This window comes from Eurytemora carolleeae, unplaced genomic scaffold, assembly GCF_000591075.1.
Source record: "Eurytemora carolleeae unplaced genomic scaffold, Eaff_2.0 scaffold726, whole genome shotgun sequence".
NCBI lineage: Eukaryota > Metazoa > Arthropoda > Copepoda > Calanoida > Temoridae > Eurytemora > Eurytemora carolleeae.
In genome coordinates, this window is record NW_019396614.1 from 12,876 (window position 1) to 37,577 (window position 24,702).

Genomic DNA, 24,702 nt, shown 5'->3' on the forward strand with positions numbered 1-24,702 from the left:
GGAACAGAGTGTACTGTACAGTCCCTTTAACAGAGTGTATACTGTACAGTTCCTTTACAGAGTTTACTGTACAGTCCCTTTAACAGAGTCTACTGTACAGTCCCTTTAACAGAGTATACTGTACAGTTCCTTTAACAAAGTGTACTGTACAGTCTCTTTAACAGAGTGTATACTGTACAGTTCCTTTACAGAGTGTACTGTACAGTCCCTTTAACAGAGTCTACTGTACAGTCCCTTTAACAGAGTATACTGTACAGTTCCTTTAACAGAGTGTACTGTACAGTTCCTTTAACAGAGTGTACTGTACAGTTCCTTTAACAGAGTGTACTGTACAGTTCCTTTAACAGAGTATACTGTACAGTCCCTTTAACAGAGTGTACTGTACAGTCCCTTTAACAGAGTATAAAATTGACCCTGCTTTTGAGCGCAATATCACATTCAAAAATAACAACGGCTCACCGGTTATTGACATTATAACTTCCAATAAATGATAAATCTAAGAATATTTTACATTGGGCAATTTTCGACACTTTAAAAAGAGAAATTCAATAAAATATTGGAAGACTTTTGTGCGTATTTGTAGCTTCAAAGGGAATCATTAATATTACAATATTTTTCACAGTTACTAAATACTCACACCAAACTCTAATTTTCTCATCCCTAGATCTTTGCAACATGATGGTGTAAACCTTTGATATTTCAAAATTATACTGTCAGATCTTACAGAATTCAAAGTTTGAAATATCAAAGGTAGACGACATTAGGTTGCAAAGATATAGGGTAGAAAGTTAAAATTAGAGTTTGTGGAGAGTGTTCAGATCCGTTGTTCATGTTTCTCTAGATAGTTAGCCCAGGTTTAAGTGAACTGTATCCCTCCTGTATCCAATCTAGATAGTCCTGTATCTTCAAGAATACACTTGGAACAATCTCTGTATCGATTCCTTGTATACCTGTATCATGTGATCCCTGAAAGAAAATAAATATCTTGTATCTACATAAAAGTATAACAAAAAGAAATGCAAAAAGGATGGCATGTCGTATTCACAACGGTAACCTCATAATTCTTTATAAAAGTAACAATGAAGATCGAAGATATCTTCGTTTTTCTCATGCATAATAAATCCGCAAGGTATTTTTATAGAGAAACCACAATTTGAAAGCTAAGAAAGCAAGGATAACTTGCACATTATTGGTCAATTCAAAGTTTAACAGGGTAACCTTGCAGCTATGCAACTTTATAGTTGGAGGGTCACTGAGAACTAAGTCTACAGAGCTGAAAACTTTTGCATGAGATATCCCTAATCCCTATTACTTAACCTAAGTATCCAATGGACACACTTGATTTTCTTCTTAAACCGTTCTTTCTTGGATATAGTAGAGAAAAATCAAAAACCGGTTTTTCTAAATTAGGGAGTCCCTCCCGTTTTTTGTATATTAATCTTAAATGGCTCGGAAAATTTCAAATGTATCGGCTTCATATACGCTACTCTGACTGGTTGAATTTTATACACTTTTCAGGATACAATTGTACAAGATTAGGTTAGTCTCGATATTAAGAGAAAGAGAGAATCAAGCATTAATCTCAATATCCACCATTCTAAAGTTTTCAACTCTGACCATTTAAAACTGTTTAATACAAATTTCATTCATTTTTAGGTCACTTTTTTTTGTAAAACATTAAGATGGAGAGTAACCAATCTTTGCCTTTGAGCGCTAAATAATAATGATTTCAAAATTGACTATGAAAAGTTTGAAATAGATTAAGTATGATTTTGACCCAGGAGAAAACAAAAATATTCCATTTTAGAATTTATTCATAAATTAGTTTGAATACCTGACTACACCCTGAATTGAAGACGACAACACCGGCTAGATGATGGATTCCATTCATCTCACAGCTTAGTGGGGAGCCTCCATCCATCAGTGCCTAGATAGATTAATGTTAGTTTATTAACTTTCACCTAGAGATAATTAGAAATTTAAGAATTAAGTTTCTAAAGGAAATGAAATCTATTCTAAATATCTTCATTATTACTGGCTTTTAATTTCAAAAGCTTAAAAATGAGTGAGATAGAGTGTTTAATCTAAAGCCTCACTTTACAGTGGGCAACCTTTAATTTGAAATATCAAAGGTTGCAAAGATATGAGGATTAGAAGATTGGAGATTGCGGTGAAACACCAGTTTCTTTCATATGATTTTTTTATCAAAGAAAGAATCAAAGTTTATTTTAATTCAAAAAAAGAATCCCAACAGGCAATGTTGCAGCATACGTTAAAAACAGGAAACATGCAAAGAACTGAATCAATAAAAAACAGGAAACATGCAAAGAACTGAATTAATAGAAAACAGGAAATATGCAAAGAACTGAATCAATACAAAACAGGAAACATGTAAACAACTGAATCAATAAAAAACAAGGAAACATGCAAAGAACTGAATCAATAAAAAACAGGAAACATGCAAAGAACTGAATCAATAAAAAACAGGAAACATGCAAAGAACTGAATCAATAGAAAACAGGAAACATGCAAAGAACTGAATCAATAAAAAACAGGAAACATGCAAAGAACTGAATCAATAAAAAACAGGAAACATGCAAAGAACTGAATTAAAAAAAACAGGAAAAATGCAAAGAACCAAATCAATAAAAAACAGGAAAAATGCAAAGAACTGAATCAATAAAAAACAGGAAACATGCAAAGAACTGAATCAATAAAAACAGGAAACATGCAAAGAACTGAATCAATAAAAACAGGAAATATGCAAAAAACTGAATCAATAAAAACAGGAAAAATGCAAAGAACCGAATCAATGAGAAACATGTCAGTCATTTTCTAAAAAGATGTGAAAACTTACATAACATGCTTGATCTTGTTCAGCCCCTACACCACACAGAATATTCTTGGTGGTAAAGGGAAATGATCTTGTTTCATTCTTGAGAGCAAGGTTCTCTAGGTTCGCTAGTTTCTCCTGGTTCTCCTGGTTCTCCTGGTTTTCCTGGTTCTCCTGGTTCTCCTGGTTCTCCTGGTTTTCTAGTTTCTCTGACATGTAAGATTCACAAACCTTAAACAATTAAACATAAACAAAAAACTTGAGTTTTAGGCAAACCAGTTTCTTTTGTGCCACATTGAAACCAGTTTAGGCAAACCAGTTTCTTTTGTGCCACATTGAAAGCAGTTTAGGCAAACCAGTTTCTTTTGTGCCACATTGAAAGCAGTTTAGGCAAACCAGTTTCTTTTGTGCCACATTGAAAGCAAATTTTCAAATTTTTTTGTTTGTTTTTGTTTCAAAGCTGACCTTTTACTTGGATTTGAAAATTTTTATTATTTTTTCTTTGGTTTCAATAATTTTTTCTTTAATTTTTTTTTTTTTTTGCGTACACAATCCTTATTAATATTTATTCATAAAGAAGTGATGTAATTTTTGAGGTGTTTAAAAAACGATAATTTAATGTGGTGTTTTTGTTTCGTTAATCAAAAGACAAAAGAGTACACCTTGTTTTTTGTAACCCCAATGTAGCAATTATAACAGACAAATTCATGCCGTAAAAGGCCTTGTCTTTGAAAAACCGGAATTATAATAAAAACATTTTTACCTGGTTTTCAGTTATTTTGATATTTGCTTCTCTGAGTACACCTTTAGTTCTAGTATCAGTCCAATAGTGCTCAATCTTGGATAATTCATCATCTTCATCAGAAAACCTGGAATTGGGATTTTATTTCAATACAGGATTAATAAATAAGATTAAAGGGACTGTAGGCGTAATTTCAATTGACCCTTCGTTTATAGTTCAGTGGTAAGCGATTATATCAATTCAATGAAGACGGCTTTTTTATTTAAGCTGTTTTCGAATCAAAAGTGTACAAGTAATCAAAGAGAAGCTTTTTAACTGACAGCTTCTTTTGACTTCTATGTTTATGTGTATTCATACTGTTTAACAGCTTGATATAAATAAAAATTTACATCGAAAGTCATCTTCGGTGTATTGATATAATCGCCTACCACTGTATAATGCTCGATTGAAAGCATTAAAGTCTGATCCTATCAAAGACAGAGTAATTTAAAATATCTTTAATCAGGAAGAAATGTTATGTTTGTCTTAAAACACTTTCTTGCAAGTTAAGATCACACCAAATGTTTATAAATTCATTATTGAAATATTTTTTAAGATAAACTGTACCTTGGATTACCGTACCCAGTAACTGCACAGGATGTGATATTTCTAAAAAAAGATAAAATACATTTTTAAAAATAATTTGGGATCTATAAGTCCCTAAAAGTCCCTGGACTGAAGTAAGCTACTTGTATTTAAACTCCAAAAAGATCCTAAGAAGTCCTTGGACTTAAGTGACTTACTATCATTCAAACCCAAAAAAGATCATTAAAAGTCACAAAACTGTTAATGACTTTCTCGTGTAAAAACTCTTAAAACCCCATCGAAAAAAGTCAAACGTTAAAGGACAAATGTAACCTACACGTATCTTAATTCGAATAAACCCTTAAAAGTTTCGACAATAATACAAGTTATCAAATAAACGTTTAATCTAAGTAAGCTACAAGGCTACAGCTACACGTTTAATGCCATTAATATGAAAGGATAATAGGATGTTGTAACCATAAAATTCTAAGAAACCCTAAAAAGTTTCAAAACTGATCAAATCAGCTATACGTTTAATGTGTTAGGATAAAGTAGCAATAAAATTCCCAAAAATTTATAAACTGAACTAACCTACAAGTTACAAGTTAACTTTATTTAACTTGTAAAGGATGATAAAGGATAACATAATCAAGTAGCAATAAAATTCTAAGAGATGTTCGGTAATTTCCCTAAGACCTTTTCCAAAGCGGCAACTTCCCAAGTGTAATCTTCCCAATTTTACAATTTCCAATTTTCCAAACTCCAACTTCCCAAGTCTGTCCTAACCACATCTATCAACCCCCTGGCCTTTTCTATCTGCAGCGCTTGCACCCCTAGCCCATCCTAGCCTGCAGAAGTCCTAACCTAACCTTTGGGAAGTTGCCGCTTGGGAAATTGCAAAATTGGGAAATTGTCAATTGGGAAGTCGCCCTTGGGAAATTACCTATATGAAAATAACCCCTAATAAACCCCAAAAAAGTTCTAAAACTGAGGTAACCTACTCGTATTTCATATTCTTGTCAGGAAGTAACCTACTCGTATTTCATATTCTTGTCAGGAAGGCAGAGTAGGCAAACTGCTTCATCAAGCTTAGCAGGAGTTAACAACGTTACTAAACCTAAATTAAAGGATTTGAGTTGTTGCCACAAACTTGATATTTGTAATCCATATTTCTTTGCAACCTGATGGTGTAAACCTTTGATATTTCAAACTTAGATTATTTGATCTAATAGAGTTCATAGCTTAAAATATCAAGGTCTAAAACATTGGGTTGCCAAAATACTGGAATAAGAAAATCAGAGTTTGTGGCGAAAACTCAAGTCTTTTGATTAATTATTATTTTCATGAGGTATTAATCTCTGTTTGTTTTTTGTTTCTACGTCCGGTGTTGTAACAGTTCGCCCAATCATGTTTCACCCAATCACATTCGATCATAACTCATGAAGCCCTTGAACGATTTGCCTCAAACATTGATTGGGGAACTCGGGAGAACCACGCAAATGTTCTTAGCTTGGTTTTGAGATTCTAAATTGAGTGGGTCGACTTTAATAGGGAAAAATCGTAATTTAAGACCAAGCACGGGTAAACGGCGGGCGTAACTATGAGTTCCCAAGCTAGTATCTCATATGTTGTCAATCATAACACCTTTTAATGAGAAGTTATCGAGAAGAACATTGATGTTTTGAGTTTTAAAATGTAACCGGGATTACCGGATAAGGATGTTGTCTCACACGTGTTCGTAAAATATCTTAATATCTTATTATTGATTGTTATTAATTACCTATATCATGGTAGTGATGATAGTCATTTATATCATAGTTTTCATGGGCTAATCCCTGTCAATAGGAATAGTTTTTAAAATCGTGAAAATATAAAAAAAAATTATTTTATTTTTTAATGTACAAAACTCCAAATTATTATTAGCAAGAAAGTTATGGCCACAAACTTTTCTAATCCGTATATCTTTGCTACCCGGACAGTTACCCTTTGATATTTCAAGTTACTTTTTGATATTTCAATTTACTTTTTGATATTTCAAGTTACTTTTTGATATTGCGAGTTACTTTTTGATATTTCAAGTTGCTTTTTGATATTTCAAGTTGCTTTTTGATATTTCAAGTTGCTTTTTAATATTTCAAGTTGCTTTTTGATATTTCAAGTTGCTTTTTGATATTTCAAGTTGCTTTTTGATAATTCAAGTTACTTTTTGATATTTCAAGTTGAAAAATATCAAAGATTTACAGCATCAGGTTACACAAATATAGGGATTAAAAAATTAGAATTTTTGGCAAGAACTCAGTTTCTTTAAACAATTTGCACACTTCTGATAAGTAATATTCTAAATTGCAAAGTCCAGTTTTTTTGCCAATTGTTATAACTATTCCTTCCTTTTCGACCTGATGGGTCTGGACTCCGAAGGGTAGATCAAGTTCTAGGTTGGAATCTCCTAAAACCACTTGAACATTCTTCAATCCGATCTTGAACATCCTAGATATATAAATATTACACAATCTTTAAACATCACAGTCAAATTCTCGAGTTAATAATCTTGGCATTTCCAAAAAGTGGTCTGCCTGTATAAAAAAATTATAAAATTCAATTCTTGGCTGCAACTTTTTTCGAGTAGTTAATTTAAGAATTAAAAGGCAATCGACTTATAAATTTGTTAAACTTACTGATGAACACATGATGCTGAGGTAAGGATTAGGTACGGGGTGAGTAGCGTACCAGTACACATAAATGTTCCTGTACTATCCAGTACAGCAGCCATCCAACAGTACAGCATTGTACTGGTAACCTTCCCACCCTTAAAATAATAAATCTGAGGCAGAATTTAAAGAATTTGAGCCGCGCCTTAAATTTAAGCCGCGGCTCAAATAGGGTTGGTTCCACTTAAAATCGTATTCATTGTTTCAAGACTTAAACCGGCGCTCAATTGAAACCGGTTTTTGGCGTATTTAAGACGCGGCTCAAATTCATTAAATTCGGACACTGGATGAGTATGTATTTGTATACCTTTTCATTGAAGCATTTAATTTTTTGAATTTATGCTCTCCTCTGCATAATAATTTATAAATGTAAAGTTGTAATCTCTGTTTGTCTGTTTGTTTATCCGATCATAACTCATAAACACCTGCACCGATTTGCCTTAAACTTTAATTGGGGAGCTCATTAGAACCACAGTAATGTTCTTAGCTTGGTTTTGAGATTCTAAATTGAGTGGGTCAACTTTTAAAGGGAAAATAGCTAAAATCGTAATTTACGATAAAGTGCGGGTAAACGGCGGGACTAACTGACTACCCTGAGCAGCGCTGGGTTCCCAAGCTAGTTTTGAATAATTTAGGATAAATAAACATAGACAAGAGAATTGAGTCTTTGATACCAATTAAAATTTTCTAATCCCTATTTGCAACCTGATTTTGTAAAGCTTTGATATTTTAAACTTAGAATATTTGATTTAACGGTTTGTTGGAAATATCTATGATGGTCTACAACATTGGGTTGTACAGAAATAGGGATTGAAAAAAAAGAGTGTGTGACAAAAACTCAATTCCTTTGGGATCAGTTCGGTTTTCATAAAATGCTCAAATAATTGAGAATTCATGAAAAGACATCATCAGGGTGGCATCTGACTTACCTTGATTCTGGCCTGTGTATCCTGAATCCTTGCCCGTTCACTTGTTCTGCTCGTTTTACCGTACACCCAGCTGTACACCAGGTCAGGCAATACCTTGCTGTAAACAAATTTATTATGGTGTACAAAAAAACACTAAACTGTACACGATGTCGGGCAGTACATTGCTGTGCATACATATATTAGGTTGTATACAAAACAGGCAGCGCATTGCTTTAATATGATGATAATCAGTTTTACACATTACATTTTCACAGTTCATTTCCATTCTTAGCAATAACTAGTTAACAGCGAAATGATTGGTGTCTTTGCTCTTGCTTTTGATTAGAAATTCCGCCCATTTGCACTTTTTTGTAACTTTTTATAAAAATGTGCTCCGAACATTTTTGAAGTGAGAGATATAACCATTTAATATTAAAAGATCAAGAATCTCGAATTTAAACAATTATAACTACTTTATATTTTGGTTATCATTCTATTACCTTGTAGCTTTTCCCCACAGTGCTTCAATTGATTTCCCTCCTTTCACTCCACATGAAGCAAATGTAGTGGACACTAAAGAAACTGACATTAATTCTTTATCAGACACTGGTTTAAAATTATACGTCCTGTATATTAATGGCAAGTTTCAAAAGAGTCTTTTCCAAAGATTCTAATATCCCAAGAGGCAGTTTCCTTAATAATATTTTCAAGAAATAATGTTTTGTGAAAGTAAAATTTTTTCAAATTACAAAGTAGCAATTAAGCGCACATCATGGTCATTAGTCATTTTATCACAAACTAAAATTTCATTTCACATTAAAAAAAATCTGAAAACATGATTAATTACCTGTTTCTCCTTCTTTTGGTGTTTCCTCTGTATTTTTGACCGGGGTCTTTGCTGATTTTTTGACTGGAGGTTCTGTTGAATCTTTGATTGTGGTTTCTGCTAAATCTTTGACTGGGGTTTCTGCTGAATCTTTGACCGGGGTTTCTGCTAAATCTTTGACCGGGATTTCTGCTGAATCTTTGACCGGGGTTTCTGCTGAGGTGTCTTCAGGAGTTTCTAGAGGTTCTTCTTTTACTTCTTTTATTGGTTTATCTTTTGGATCTTTATTCATTTCTGGAGCCTGAGCTGGTTTCATCATTTCTTTGGATAAATTCAAAGTTATTTCCACTGCTTCTTCTTTTTCTTTAACTAACTCAGATTCTTCTTTTTGGTTTTTCAATGCATCATTTGAGGATTTATTTGGCTTCACTTTTGCTGAATCAGAATCATTTTTAGATTTGGGTTCAGATTCAGATTTAGATTCTGGTTCTGGTTCAGGTTCAGGTTCAGGTTTTTGAGATTCAATGTTAGTTAGTTCAGATTCAGGTTCAAATTTCAGTTCAGTTCCAGACTCCGGTTCAGATTCTGGTTCAAAATCTGTTTCAGATTCAGACTTAGATTCAGGTTCAGTATTAGATGGTGTTTTATTTTCTGGGTTTTCTATTTTGTTGCTGTGAGATACAAGTTTATGTTCTATGTTCTCTAGGCTAGCTGGCCTTTAATTAATAATTGCTTTTGATAATTTGATAAAATGTGTTAAAGATTTACATATTCTGGGTTTTGAATTCTTTTATTTAGGCGTCCTTTTTAGTGGTAAAGCTAGTTTTTGGAGGAGTAATTTAAAGTGCAAATTCTAAGACCTTTTTTGAGCATTTTTAAAATTATTTTACTCTAAATTCAACTTATTTGCGCTCTTCTACATAAAGTAAAAGTTTAATCTTAAATATTTCAAGTATTTACTGCTTAATGCCGAGAAAAAAATCAAAATTTTTTATTTACAGTGATTAGAATCCATTAAATTTTGAGCGGATTCGGATCCTGGATATTCCCTGTAAAAATTATTGATCCGGATCAGGATCCAGGCCATAAAAATTTCTTTAAGATTCACTGATTTTTTTGCAAATAGATTCTTGTACACTCTCAGTACAGTTGTATTCTGACGTCGCAAGTGTCAATTCAGTTTGTGTCCGACAAAATTATCAATTATAGTGATAATTTTAGAATAAAGTGCTTTCCTTACAGTGAAAAAAGTTCAATTTTTTGTGTTCTTCAGTTTTTGTTTTAACACTTTTTTTAATCTTGGAATGTGAGACAATTTCGTTTGTATAATTGGTTCATTTCTCTGTTGCCACCTATTGTACTTGAACAAATGAAAAATGTCCTAATCTTTTCTCTTCCTTTTTTGCTTGATAAACCTTTCAGAGATTATGTTATTTTTATTAATCTCTCATTTTCCAACAGTTGAGATTTGTGTTTTCAGAACATAAGGGTTTTAACAGATTTTGGTTAATATTGAAGTTAATTCCTTTTGTTTAAAAGGATCAGCAATTTGGAAACAAAAGCATGCCAAATATTTAAAATGGCTGAACAGTGAACATCTTCTTTTATAATTCAATAAGCAATTTTCCTATGATGATAGAAAACCGGTTTTTCTGGTTCATCGTCTGATCTTTTCTTCGGTCTGTAACTCAGCTCTCTTACATCCTCACTCTGATGTCGATAGCGAGGTTAGGAAAGAAGGGAGGTCAAAAAAAATTTTATAAATAATGTATTTCGAAGCTTTCAAGTCAAAAATAATATTCTTTTAATACGTTTTTAGATATTGTTGAAAAATTTTTTTATGTACACGATATATTTTTTGAATAAAAAAAAGAATTGAGAAAATAAATCTTTAAACCAAACCTCGGGCCTTTCTTTATCTCTCAGCTGAACTGTTGAAGGATAATTCTCATCATCAAGACCAGAGATCTTACACACTATACCAGACAATATCTCAGCAGTACACCTTTATATATTCATGAGATCTTACACACTATACCAGACAATATCTCAGTAGTACACCTTTATATATTTATGAGATCTTACACACAATACCAAACCATATCTAAGCAGTACCCCTTTATATATTCATGAGATCTTACACACAATACCAGATAAAATCTCAGCAGTACACCTTTATATATTCATGAGATCCTACACACTATACCAGACAATATCTCAGCAGTACACCTTTATATATTCAAGAGATCTTTCACACTATACCAGACAATATCTCAGCACTACACCTTTAAATATTCATGAGATCCTTCACACTATACCAGACAATATCTCAGCAGTACACCTTTATATATTCATGAGATCTTTCACACTATACCAGACAATATCTCACCAGTACACCTTTATATATTCATGAGATCTTACACACAATACCAGACAATATCTCAGCAGTACACCTTTATATATTTATGAGATCTTACACACTATACCAGACAATATCTCAGCAGTACACCTTTATATATTCATGAGATCTTACACACAATACCAGACAATATCTCAGTAGTACACCTTTATATATTCATGAGATCTTACACACAATACCAGACAATATCTCACAGTACACCTTTGTATATTTATGAGATCTTTCACACTATACCAGACAATATCTCAGCACTACACCTTTAAATATTCATGAGATCCTTCACACTATACCAGACAATATCTCAGCAGTACCTTTATATATTTATGAGATCTTATACACAATACCAGACAATATCTCAGCAGTACACCTTTATATATTCATGAGATCTTACACAGAATACCAGACAATATCTCAGCAGTACACCTTTATATATTCATGAGATCTTACACACAATACCAGACAATATCTCACAGTACACCTTTGTATATTTATGAGATCTTTCACACTATACCAGACAATATCTCAGCACTACACCTTTAAATATTCATGAGATCCTACACACTATACCAGACAATATCTCAGCAGTACACCTTTATATATTCATGAGATCTTACACACTATACCAGACAATTTCTCAGCAGTACACCTTTATATATTTATGATCCTAAAATTCCCAATAGTTTGAGATGTAAAAAATGTAACACACTATAATACTGTAATTGTAACAAATAATATACAGGTTTGCCTACAAAGAATGAGATCTCAGAGACAACTGTACGGACTTTATGTGATTTTTGTTAAATTTGTCAGTTTTTCCGTTAAAAGCTATGTTCAAGGCATCACAATTAAATTTAACCTTTAGATTGACTTTTCGAAAGAGTTTCAGGTCATCATTTAAACGGCTTTTGTTGAAAAATTATCGATGGTGATCGTCGTGATCGCGACTAATCTTACTTCTTTCTGTTGCGTCAATTCAATAAGGAAAAAATTGTTAAAAATTACTCGTACCGAAGAACGAAGCGTTCATACAAATTTAGAAAGTCAGATATTACAACCTATAATAATCGATAATTTTTCGACGCATTCGTATATAGTTGATATTTCATAATATTTTTGATTTTGCTTTTTTTAAGTTAATATCTCGCTTACAACTTGTTTTCACGACTGGCGCTAGATTTTCGAACATTCCTGGAGAATATGAAAATGTCGTTTTCATTATCAAAAATCCTCGAAACAGGAATGAATGTTTTAAAACTAACTCTCGGATAATAGAAAAATCTAAACTATTATGAAATATCAACTATAAACGAATGCTTCGAAAAATTATAGAATGTAATATCTGAATGATTTGTTTGGAATTGGATTTTTTTTTTTTATGATCCGAGTCGAATGTAGCAACTTTCTGAATTTTGTATGGACGCTACGTTCTTCGGTATGAGTTTTTTTTTTCACAAATTTCTCCTAGTAGATAGAAGTAAAATTAGTGGCGATCACCATCGATAATTTTTCGACGTAAGCCTATACCCACTTTGATTTTTCGCGAACACTCCCTTTAAGTCTCATTCTGTGTGGGTAACTGGATAACCCTTTATTAAACTAGAAGTCTTATGATAAGTTATCTCTGGTACCTGAGTTTAGGTTCTCCAGTAGGTCTAGTAGGCTTTATATCCGTCCTTTCAACATAATCATAGTTCCCATACTCATCCTGCTCCAGGTCCTGTCCAACATACAGGGGTTCAGTATACTCGGAGACACCGGAATAAAACTCTGGGTTCCCGATTGCATCGCTGGGATAGAATTCTCTCAAATCTAAACGATATGATTTCTAATTGATTCCTTTATCGTAGACCTTTTGGATTTTAAGAAAAATATAATTCTTGGTGGGTTTCTGGAAAGGGATTGTAGACGTAATGTCAAGTGACCAATCTCCACTATTGAAGTGTCATGTCCGATTCACAACAGTGCCTTTTATAATCAAGAATGAATGAGATATTCATGCGAGTCTAGCCTAAGCTTATAAATATGAAAATCAATTATTTTTAATTATGGTTTCTCTGTTTAAGAGGAGTAAACTGTGTAAAATGTTTTGAGAAAATCCCTGATTGCAAAATTTTTATAGAATATCTCTGAATCCTCAACTGCGGTAGGTCCAGTAGTTTCATCCTCTCCCAACCCTGTATTCTCAAACCTTTCATCCTCAATCCAGGAATTCTCAAAACTTTGATCCTCGAATCCTGTATTTCCTACCACATCCTCTAGTACAATGGGTACACCGAAGTTTGTACCATACAATCCGTCCTGGAACCCAGAGCTCTGCTGGGATCCGTCCTGGAACCCGGAGCTCTTCTGGGATACGTCCTGGAACCCGGAGCTCTGCTGGGATCCGTCCTGGATCCCTGAACTTTCAGCTCCGATCTCATCCACAACAACTTCGACCACGCCGGGAAAGAAGTTGCTCTCCAGGTTCTCCAAGTTCTCTTCAGTCTCCTGTGTTTCTTGTTCTTTGTTGTAGTCCAAGTAATCATAGTTTAAATCAACCTAAAGTTCGAGGATTATAATATACAGTGATAGGCCTATTAACCAATACAATATAGACAACATTCTATTCCAGCTTTGCTTTCTATCCAGCTTCCTTGTAAATAAAAGAAACCTTTGAATTAAAAGAGGAAATATTCTGTGTTTTTAATATATTATTGTTTTTTGACTTGAAATGGGACATATAGAAATTTAGGTTTATTAACTATGAAAAAAACAGTCAAATTTTGATGCTGCAATACATATGAAGCTCATCTATTATATGTCAAAAGAAAATATTATATAGCAAACATATTTCCTTGTCAAATTCCCTGAGAGCTGGATAGAAAGCAAAGCTGCAGAATGTCCAAATGTTCATCCTGATTCGAATAAATAATCATAATGGGAAGCAGTTTCAGCCTTATATCTAAATTTTTAGGACCAAATGTAGCCTGTACCAAAATTGTATGTCAAAAAGTGTCGAACTGGTCAGTGGTCACCTTCCCTTTAAGCGGGATAGAAATTGATAATTTAGCATCCTTGTAGGAGACTGATTTTTTTAGCGTGAACATTAAAATAAGTATGTTTAAACGTTTACCCTACTACACATCGTTTTATTGTACTAAAAAGTGTTTCTGTTAGATATTTATATTTTTTAATATAGGCATACCTTGTTAATATAGGATTATTTTTTAGTTTCTTATAAATATCTATATGTACTTTGATGCATTTCGTTTTATTTAATCCAAACCCATATAAGTACCTGTTCCGCGGTTCCTAAAGTCTCCAAGTGGTTTTGGAAGCTGACTAAAGAATTATCTTATTCTAATATTTGTGTTAACAGTTTAACAGAAAGTTTCTGAATTTGTAAAATTAGATTGATAGATATTAGATATTGTTTGAAATAATCTTGAACACAGAAATCTTTAAACCTATTTGAAGATGACATCGGAATTAATCTCTTAAATAATCACATTTTTCAAGAACAGAACAGACTTTCAAGGAGTTGTACAGTACTCACAGACAATATAAGGAGTTGTACAGTACTCACAGACAATATAAGGAGTTGTACAGTACTCACAGACAATATAAGGAGTTGTACAGTACTCACAGACAATATAAGGCAAAACGTTTTATGCTCCCAAAGGAAAAGAATTTCTTAATTTTGTTAAGTTACCAAATTTTTTTTTTACAAAATTCAATTTAAGGATAGAATTCATTCCTCCGGCAGAAACAACAGAGTTTATGAGAGCTGGAGGTGAAGCTGGAGGTGAAGGAGAATCCAAAACTATTCCAGGTTTCAATACTTCAGACTCACCCTGTATAATAAACAAGTATAACTCACCCTGTATAATAAATAATTATAAATCACCATGTACAATAAACAATAATAACTCACCCTGTATAATAAATAATCATAACTAACCCTAAATAATAAACAATTGCAACTCACCCTGTACAATAAACAATTATAACTCACCTTTAAAATACTCAATTCGTATAATAAAACAAAAAACAATTACTCATCCATTTAAAAAAAAACTTCACACTGGTTGTTTGTATGCGTTAATTTAAATCTACCACCCCACCTTTCCATCCATACCTTGACTGCACTGGAACCAATAACAGATGCTCCAAGTTCAACCTGAAACAAATCCAGTGAAAAATTATCCTTTCCACTTTGATACAAATGTCGTCTTTACAAACCACAAATCAAATCAAATCAAAACTTAAAGGAATTGTAGACACATATCTTCAAGATGAGACTTTTTAAAAGATGACTCGAACAATTCTGCTACAAAAACAATAAAAGAAACTTTTAAAAATCTAACACTTACTTTTCAAGCTTAAAAACAATAATATCTTTCACATTATTTATAAGAAAAACAACAATATCTTTCACATTATTTATTAGAAAAACAACAATATCTTTCTCATTATTTATCAGAAAAACAACAATATCTTTCACATTATTTATCAGAAAAACAACAACATCTTTAACATCATTTATCAGAAAACAATAATATCTTTCACATTATTTATCAGAAAAACAATAATATCTTTCACATTATTTATCAGAATAACAACAATATCTTTCACATTATTTATCAGAAAAACAATAATATCTTTCACATTATTTATCTGAAAAACAATAATATCTTTCACATAATTTATCAGAAAAACAACAATATCTTTCACATTATTTATCAGAAAAACAACAATATCTTTCACATTATTTATCAGAAAAAGGTTTAAAGGGTACAGTTATAAATCGGGGATGCTCCTCTCGAAATGAAGGATCATTAGAAATTATAACGATCCAATTTTTACAATTTTTGTCCTGACAGACTATTCAAACTGAAAACCATGTTGTTTTTAATTATTCAATTACAACTACTTTACAGGGAAGTTTTGGGAATTTTACTTAACTAAGGATCCCCAAGACCATTTTTGCCAACAAACCATCCAGGGCGTAGCGAGGAATGTTCTGTAAGCAAAACTGATCGAGGGAACTTTTTAATTTCCCAAAAAAGTAGCTAATTAGACAATTTTATCGACTTTTGAGCAATATAAAGCGCAAGTTTTTTCATGAAAATTTCGCAGAGCGGGTGGTTATTTTACTTATTTATCCCTAGGAACATTAAGTAACTTAACGTCCCTCTGTTCATGGAATCGTGGGTTAGTTATTTTTTACAAAAGTTGTCTCAACAAATTTTAAACTGAATCCGCCATTTTGATACACAATTGTTGTCTTAACAAAGTGCAAACGGAATCAGCCATATTTTGATTCACAAATATTGTCTTGACAAACTGAAACTGAATCAGCCATTTTTATTCACAAATGTTGTCTTTACAAACTGCGAACGGAATCCATCATTTTACTTACAAATGTTGTCTTAAATCTACTACTTAAATCTACCATATCGATTCACAAATGTTGTCTTAACAAAGTGCAAACGGAATCAGCGATTTTGATTTACAAATGTTGCCTTTACTAATTGAAAATGAATCCAGCATTTTGATTCACAAATCGTGTCTTAACAAAGTGAAAATAATCTACCATTTTGATTTACAAATGTTGCCTTTACTAACCATAACCTAAATGCCTAGCTCATTTTTAATTTGATTAAGTTTTCTCTACAAACTATAATTTGAATCTCATCATGTTGTCTTTACGAACCAAAAATGGAATCCGCCATTTTGATTATCAAATTGTGTCTTAACAAAGCTTGAAACTGAGTCAGCCATTTTGATTTTCTTTACAAACTGCAAACTAAATCTATCATATTGGTTTACAAATGTTGTCTTTACTTAAACCGTTGACTAAATCCACCATTTCGATTTACAAATTTTGTCTTTACAAACAGGAACTTAATCAGCCATTTTGATTCACAAAAATTGTTTTTACAAATGGCAAACGGAATCCACCATTATAACTTGACAATGTTGTCTAAACAAATTGCAAACTGAATCCACCATTTTGATTCACAAATGTTGTCTTTTCAAATTGCAAACGGAATCCACCATTTTAACTTAAAAATGTTGTCTTAACAAATTGCAAACTGAATCCACATAACAAACTAAAACCGAATCAGCCATTTTGATTCACAAATGTTGTCTTTAGAAAATGCAAACGGAATTCACCATTTTAACTTACAATTTACAAATGATGTCTTAAATTGCAAACTGAATCCATGCACCATATTGATTTACAAATGTTGTCTTTTCAAACCATAAACTGAATTTTGATTTACATATGTTGTATCTACCTTTTAATGTTAATCTAAACCCCACTTTTTACCGTTTTCTCTAATTAAATTTTGTTTATTCCAAAGGTATCGAATATAGAATAATTTATCGGATCGAATATATCTTGAAGGAATTAGTTTGATAAATGGATAAACTTAAGATAACGATCGGACGATAGGAATTGATTCTTTGCCACAAATCTGATTTTCTTATCCTTATATCTTTCCAACCAAATATCGTAGACCTTAGATATTTCAAACTAAGAAATTTGTTGGATCAAATATTTTGAGTTTGAAATATCTAGGTTGTACGACATCGGGTTGCAGAGATATTGGGATTAAAAAATCAGAGTTTGTGGCAAAGACTCAATTCCTTTGTCTGGTTCGGTTTAAATAGATATCACATGCTCTCAAAATAATAGTAATTATCTGATTAAGCCCGATAATGACAAGATTATTTATTCAAACACAAAAATTTAATTTAAACTTTTTAAATTAAACTGATAGATTTAATTTGTAGATTATAAAAATAACTATTTAAAAATGTTTAGATTTTTTTTCTATCCAATAAATTTGAACCAGGCATGGCCTCAATTTTCTACCGTATTTTGATTTTTGATTTAAAGTAAAAATATTTTATTTTAGACCATTTAAAACTACAAATAAAAAATTTCTAAAATTCTTCAGCACAAAAACAGCTTACCATCCCCCCTCGCAACGCAAAAAAATGTAAAAAAGGAAAAATTACCTCAAAAACAGTCCCATTTCCTTGGACCCCCTCCCCCCAGCTTTCCCATTTAACAGCATTCGGCCCTGTTACAAAAATAGTCAAATAAACTTTTCTAAAATGGCCAATACTACCCCAACTAGTCGGCTAAAAAATTTAAAAATGAATAAATATATTTATTTTTAATATATTTCTGCGCAAAACAAACAATATATAACAAAAATTTGACTATCCTAATATATCCGTGGAACTTTCCAAAACTGCGTCTGAATTCTGAAAAAAAATATTGAAAATTTTAAATATGAAAAATGTAAAATAGTGAAATTATAAAATTTCTAATTTTAACCTTCGTAAAAGATGTTGACACTTTGTCACAACCTCAAATTTTCTAATCCCCATATCTTAGCAACCTGATGATTTACACTTTTGATATTTCAATGAATGGATCTAACAGAATTTATTGTTTAAAAATATCTTAAGTTTACGATACGACATTGGGTTGCAAAGATATAGAGATTAGAAAATCAGAGTTTGAGGCAACGACTCAATCCCTTTTAAAATTGCTAAATTGTAAAATTGAAAAAAAAAGATTGCAAAATTTAATTTTCGCAAAATTGCAAATTGTATAATTGTGTAAGAATTTTAAAGAAATCTGAACTTATGAATGTGAGTATATTATTTTCTTATAAGATAGGGTTCAGGTGTGTTAATTTCATCCCGTTTTACCCCCAGATCAAATTCATACTTTTACTTAAAGATTTGGACAAATATCCAGGGCGAGAAAAAAAATCGGGATTAGCCTTATGCAAAAAATTATTTTTAAAGGTTCAATTTATTTCGATATTTTTTCACCTAAAACATTAATTCAATGCAAAGTTTTTATTGTATTTTGTAAATCAACGCTAATCCCGTTTTTTACTCACTCTGTAGACTATATTGTTTAATTTAGATTTACCGTTTTAACAAAATAGATTTAAATCATTTAAATTATTGGGACTGTGTCGTCATGATTTACATGAATGAGATATTCATGTTTATCTCTTTGAAAATTCACTATTTTATTCACTAAACTAAATTGCGAATTTCTGCTGTAGATTCAAAGGGAGAAAATTATCTAACCACACAGTATAAGCTAAAAAACTTCCACAATCACATTATTGATCAGACAAATCACATTATTGATCAGATCAATCACATTATTGATCAGATAAATCACATTATTGATCAGATAAATCACATTATTGATCAGTTAAATCACATTATTGATCAGATAAATCACATCATTTATCAGATAAATCACATTATTGATCAGATAAATCACATTATTGATCAGTTAAATCACATTATTGATCAGTTAAATCGCATTATTGATCAAATAAATCACATCATTGATCAGATGAATGTTTCAACGAACATGTTCCTTTATAAATGAAAGGTCACTTAAGATTACACTGACGACAGTCCTTTAAGAATAAAATGGAGCTCTAAGAAGTAAATGTAGTATTTATGGCAGGAATTTAAAAATAGTATTCAAACCTGGGATTCCTCCGAGCTATCTTCATCCTCTACTTCCTCTGTAACTATCTCAGTGATTATTTCTGTGTTTTCTTCTATCTGAGAAGTAGTACATATAATAATAAATAATAATAATAATAATAATAATAATAATAATAATAAAAATAATAATATTAACAATGTATTTACCCTGGTAACAGTTTCTGTTTGTGTCTCTATCTCTGTAACTACTTCTGTAACTATTGATGTTGTTGATGCTGTTGATGTTGTTGATGATTCTGTTGATGTCGTCGCTGCTATAGTTGGAACTTAAAAAAATATTTCAATATCAATTTTTTTAAATTTTCAGAATCCTTCTATGGCATATTAAACACCAAAGAAAGGACTGATTCATTTGGTGTACCGTCCCATTTTGCTTTATGAAGTCTGCATGTGTACTGTACAGCTTGCCCTGACCTCTTACAGGTCAGTCCGCTACTTCAAATCAGAGATAAGAGAGTTACAAAGATTGATTATCAGCTGAAAAATGCGATATTTTTCACAGCATGTTCTATTCTGTACAAGTACTGTACACGACAGTGTACAGTAAAAAGTTGTAAAACTAAACCCCGAATGTTCAACAAGTGGCCGTAAGATGGCACTCTAAAACCTATCGTAAAAACGTAGCATGTCGTTCCGGGTCAACTTAGGCCTACGTAGTCCACCCTGTGAAAGGAGATAAGCAGTCTGTGTGTAGTCTGTGCTTCAAATGGACTGAGATCCTAATTCATGCTTATCATTAAATTTGGTTCCTGATCATAATTTGGTTCCTGATTATGACTTGGTTCCTGATTATGATTTGGTTCCTGATTATGATTTGGTTCCTGATCATGATTTGGTTTCTGATCATGATTTGGTTCCTGATCATGATTTGGTTCCTGATTATGATTTGGTTCCTGATCAAGATTTGGTTCCTGATCATGATTTGGTTCCTGATCATGATTTAGTTTCTTATCATGATATTTACCCTGATCATAAACTTGATCCTAAGATTGTCGTCTACCTGTATTCTGTTCTAGAATTACAGCTTCGAGAACATCTTGAGGAGAATTTTCAAAGTTTTCAGGATTTTCCTTGCAGCAAACAAACTTGGCCTAAAAACAGTTTTTAAAGATGCTTTAAGTAGAAAATTTGCTGAAGCAACCCTGTTTATACATATGGTTTAAGTAGAAAATTTGTAGAGGAAACCCTGTTTATACAGATGGTTTAAATAGACAATTTGTAGAGGAAACCCTGTTTATACAGATGGTTTAAAATTTTAATTATTTAAGCTTGCATCCTTCCTTCTAATTGTTCATTCAAAAATATATGTTTTTTATGAGTTCATAAATTTAGCATTTTATTTATTCAAAACAATCAATCAAACAGAGAGATAAATAAAATCTACTTTGACTTTTAAAGAGTCCAATGGAATTAACATAATCTGTCAAACCTGTGCTTTTTGATTGGATTATGACATACATTAAATATTATACAGCGATAACCAGAAAACTCTAAAATAGGAAGACGACTTTTAGAATCAAGTTATAATTTTATAAAGTCCAATGATCATGCAGACACAGAAATTGTGCAGTGTAAACAGACCAATTTTACTAAATAGTGATTTAATAAATGTCTAGTAAAACAATTTGCCTTGTAACAACATCAAATACACTTACATATTGATATAATGTTGTATTCCTATTATTGTTCTCTGGTTATCACTGTACAATTACATAGATATTCAATCAGGTAGAAATTCGAAGGTTGATTAGCGGCATCATCTATAAACGTTTTACGCATAGAATTTTATCCTCTGGAAATGTTGATGATTTATAACTTTTGTTTGTATTTAATCTATGGATTAAAGAAACTATTAAGTATTAAGTATGTAAGGGAGTATAAGGCAGAAGCCTAAACATTTTAGACGTGGATCGCGACCAATATTAGTTCTATCTGGTGTCCTTGTCTCGAGAAATTGATGGCCGACGGAGCCTCATGACCAAATACTGAACGGCCATTGGTGGAAATTCTGGTTACGTAACAATCATATTATCAATTATATCTATTAAAAATGAATAAGTACTTTTTTCAAATTATGATAAGAGCGTAGCAAAACTGTTTCGTAATTTTCAGATTCTTTGAGTATTTGCTTAATATGATCTGTTTAAAACTTGGATTAAAATACCAAATCTTACATTTATAGGTTTTGGTATAACTTTCACACAGTTTTATATCAATTTCTCGAGACAAGGACATCAGATAGAACTAATATTGGTCGCAATCCACGCCTAAAATGTTTAGGCTTTAACCTAAACCCCCTTTCGAATTTTTCCTTAACAGTCTCTTTCAGAAGACAAAAGTTCCAAGCTGAGGTGCCTAGTTTACCTGGGGGCTGAGGTGCGTAGTTTACCTGGGGGCTGAATGCAGTTCCGAGACTATTACAATCACCGCCGGAATCATCATTAATGAAGTCTGTATCTACACTACAGTCTATACCCAGTATACAGTATCCAGCACCATTCCGACAAGATCTAATATAGAGATCAGGATCAAGATCAGGATCAAGATCAGGATCAAGATCAGGATCAAGATCAGGATCAAGATCAGGATCAAGATCAGGATCAAGGTCAGGATCAAGATCAGAATCAAGATCAGGACTTACTTGATATGTGTGATAACGAAAACACCCGGATCTACTGTAGGTCCTTCGCGCCACCTTCTCCCAGCAACTAAAAGTTTAAGTTTTTAAAAGTTTTTGACAGAAAAAAAATCTGTGATAATTGAGTTCTGGAAGAAAATATTAGCATTTTTCATTCCCAGTGGTGGACTCGAGGCCACCGGAAGGAAATTATTTCCACCGGAGGGAATACAGATTCTAGCGGAGGGATGGTAATTAACACTTAGGACACTAATTACTCCACCGGAAGGATGCTGCAAATCATCCTGGGTGATATATCCTTCTAACATTTTGTTAATGATTTCGAAATTATTTCGATAGTTAACAAATATGTGGTTTATTTCTAGTTAATATCTGTTGTTAGTGTGTCATGGGGAATCCCATTGAACGTTCACCTTGAAAATTAGAAACTTAAGAAAAAAACAAGTTTTGTTTGAGAAGGAATTTAATCTGAACAGGATGGAGAAATGTATTTATATTTCAACGAATGTGCATCATGTTTGAGAAGGAATTTAATCTGAACAGGATGGAGAAATGTATTTATATTTCAACGTATGTATGTTTGAATTATGTCACTAGCTTTATTATATGGTATCAAGATAAAAAATACAGGGTGTCCGAAAAAAATTAAAGTTGAGATGCATGACTTTAATTTCGTCTCTGATTCCTGCATAACTGTCCTTTTTTAAATATCACCGGTCTTTCTTGCTTTCTAAATTACCGGAAGTAAAATAGAATTTCTTAGATTTCAATTGATGTGTCCGAGGTCAAACTCCTTTTTATTTTATTCATAAATATAAATGAAAGGTCGACGTCGAATTCAATTCGATGCAATCGTATGTATTTTATAATATTTTTTAAGACTGTTTAATTAATATTTCGCTTCAAACTTGTTTTCACGGCTGGCTAGCTCCGGATTTTCGAAAATTCTTGGAAAATATGAAAATGTCGTCTTCATTATCAAAAACCATCGAAATTTCAAGAGAATAATCTTAAATGTAAAACTAGAATCATGTAAAATGAAAAATATTATGAAATATCAACTATATATACGAATGCATCGAATAAAATTCGACAACTGTAGGTTGTAATATCTGAAAGAATAGTTTTAATTTAATTTAACTATTTACGATCTGAGTAATAATGCAACTCTGTGAAATTAGTAGCCATCAATATGTAATATACGCACGTCAAAAATGTTAACCAACCTGTTCCAAGAACTGCAATCGTGAGAAGAAACTGAAACAGGAAATTCATTTTTAAGACAACTTCTTTTATTTCGCGGATTTATTTAATGTCAATTGTTTCGCGTTTTATCATAAACTCTACACCTCACTAATTAACATATTAAAATAATGGTTTCTCAGGGTGCTGACTTTAACACTGGTTTCTCCGTGTCAGAGTAGCGCAGTGTATGATGAGATGTGTACTTGGACAGACTGAATATCGTAGCTCGAAGTCTCCACTCTACACCTTCCTTACAAGATTATAATATCCCGTTATATACCGGCTTTCTTACAGTCATTGGACCCCCATACTTTTACCTGTACCCGCACACACACCCGTGGGTTTACGGACAAACATACATAAGCGTGGGCACTGGGTATACAGACAAACATACACACACGGTGAATAGACACGCACATTCACGGGATATATCTAGAAATAAAAAAATCTTTCAAGGTTTGAACAAATCTGTACTTAGAAAAACTTGCAGTATAGATATTTTTAAAAAGTTTTCTCTGTGGTAAAGATTTACCCTATTTAATTCCCCTGTACCTTTTTTTTGCGATAACTCAAAAAGAATTTGAGCTAGGAAGCTCAAATTTTCTGGCTTTTCTAACTAACTAGGCTTTTATACCTACTGACTGAGTATTATACGCCAGACTAAATCTATATTTAGACCTATTTCCAGCATTGGATTTCAACATTTTACAGCTCTTTAGAAAGCCTATAACAAAAGCAAGCAGATTGCACAATTTTTGCAAAGAACCTTTGCACAGAGTTTTCCACAGATACCTTCAAAGGGAATTTGCACATTTTCAGTTTTTCTTGAATACACATTTAGGTTAAAAAAATGTTGCAAATGTTTTTGCACACTTGAATTTGCTGGGTCAAGGGTTTTTCAAAAATGTATAATTTGTTTCAATTTGAGCCATTTTTCTGCGCACATTTTTTGCTTTAAAAAAAGGTTTTGGAATAAATATTTTGATTTTTGCAAATTTGCCAATTTTTTTTGCAGATTATTAAAGTAGAGTACAAGGGCTTTCCAAAAACGTACCAAATGTTATAGATTTTTATCACAATAAGAAAGTAGAGGGGGGGGTCAATTTGATGTCTATTTTTCATAAAAATTGTGGCTAATTTTTAAACTCAAAAACCCAATTTCATGTTTTATTTTTCCTTGAATCGCATACGTTGTTCAAAGTTTTTTATGTAAATTTTTTTTTATCAATTTCACAAGAATTTCTATGATTTCTAGTAAACGGACAGTTACTC

At 32.1% G+C, this 24,702-nt stretch overlaps 1 protein-coding gene across 3 annotated transcripts; it reads right to left on the reverse strand.

Annotated features, from left to right (window-relative positions):
• Positions 1–734: 734 nt before the first annotated feature.
• Positions 735–23,922, reverse strand: LOC111706338 (uncharacterized). Of its 3 annotated transcripts, none has more exons than XM_023479183.1 (27): positions 23,412–23,922; positions 22,189–22,255; positions 21,937–22,057; positions 20,548–20,638; positions 19,695–19,813; positions 19,527–19,604; positions 18,224–18,263; positions 18,012–18,076; positions 15,118–15,159; positions 14,737–14,833; positions 14,278–14,321; positions 13,099–13,538; positions 12,629–12,787; positions 10,484–10,586; positions 10,209–10,291; positions 8,603–9,297; positions 8,256–8,328; positions 7,777–7,873; positions 6,815–6,945; positions 6,527–6,626; positions 5,920–5,974; positions 5,175–5,256; positions 4,182–4,223; positions 3,597–3,702; positions 2,858–3,064; positions 1,835–1,927; positions 735–966 (listed from the first exon to the last, which is right to left on the reverse strand). In XM_023479183.1, the coding sequence occupies exons 1-27, from the start codon at positions 23,458–23,460 to the stop codon at positions 838–840; spliced, it is 3,408 nt and encodes a 1,135-aa protein (XP_023334951.1). In that variant the 5' UTR covers positions 23,461–23,922; the 3' UTR covers positions 735–837. The 3 variants fall into 3 exon arrangements, with proteins under 3 accessions (XP_023334951.1, XP_023334952.1, XP_023334955.1); XM_023479184.1 differs by having other exon boundaries at positions 10,496–10,586; positions 23,412–23,905; XM_023479187.1 differs by lacking the exons at positions 735–966; positions 1,835–1,927; positions 2,858–3,064; positions 3,597–3,702 and having other exon boundaries at positions 4,180–4,223; positions 5,141–5,256; positions 23,412–23,905.
• Positions 23,923–24,702: the final 780 nt, after the last annotated feature.

What these genes read in the sequence shown, in the direction of transcription:
- LOC111706338 (XM_023479183.1), bottom strand. Translation starts at nt 23,460, where the DNA reads ATGAATTTCCTGTTTCAGTTTCTTCTCACGATTGCAGTTCTTGGAACA. An exon ending in ACTGGAGAACCTAAACTCAG is followed by an intron (nt 10,587 to 12,628) that starts GTACCAGAGATA and finishes GAATATATAAAG; the next exon opens with GTGTACTGCTGAGATATTGT. An exon ending in TCAAAATAACTGAAAACCAG is followed by an intron (nt 3,065 to 3,596) that starts GTAAAAATGTTT and finishes TAATTGTTTAAG; the next exon opens with GTTTGTGAATCTTACATGTC.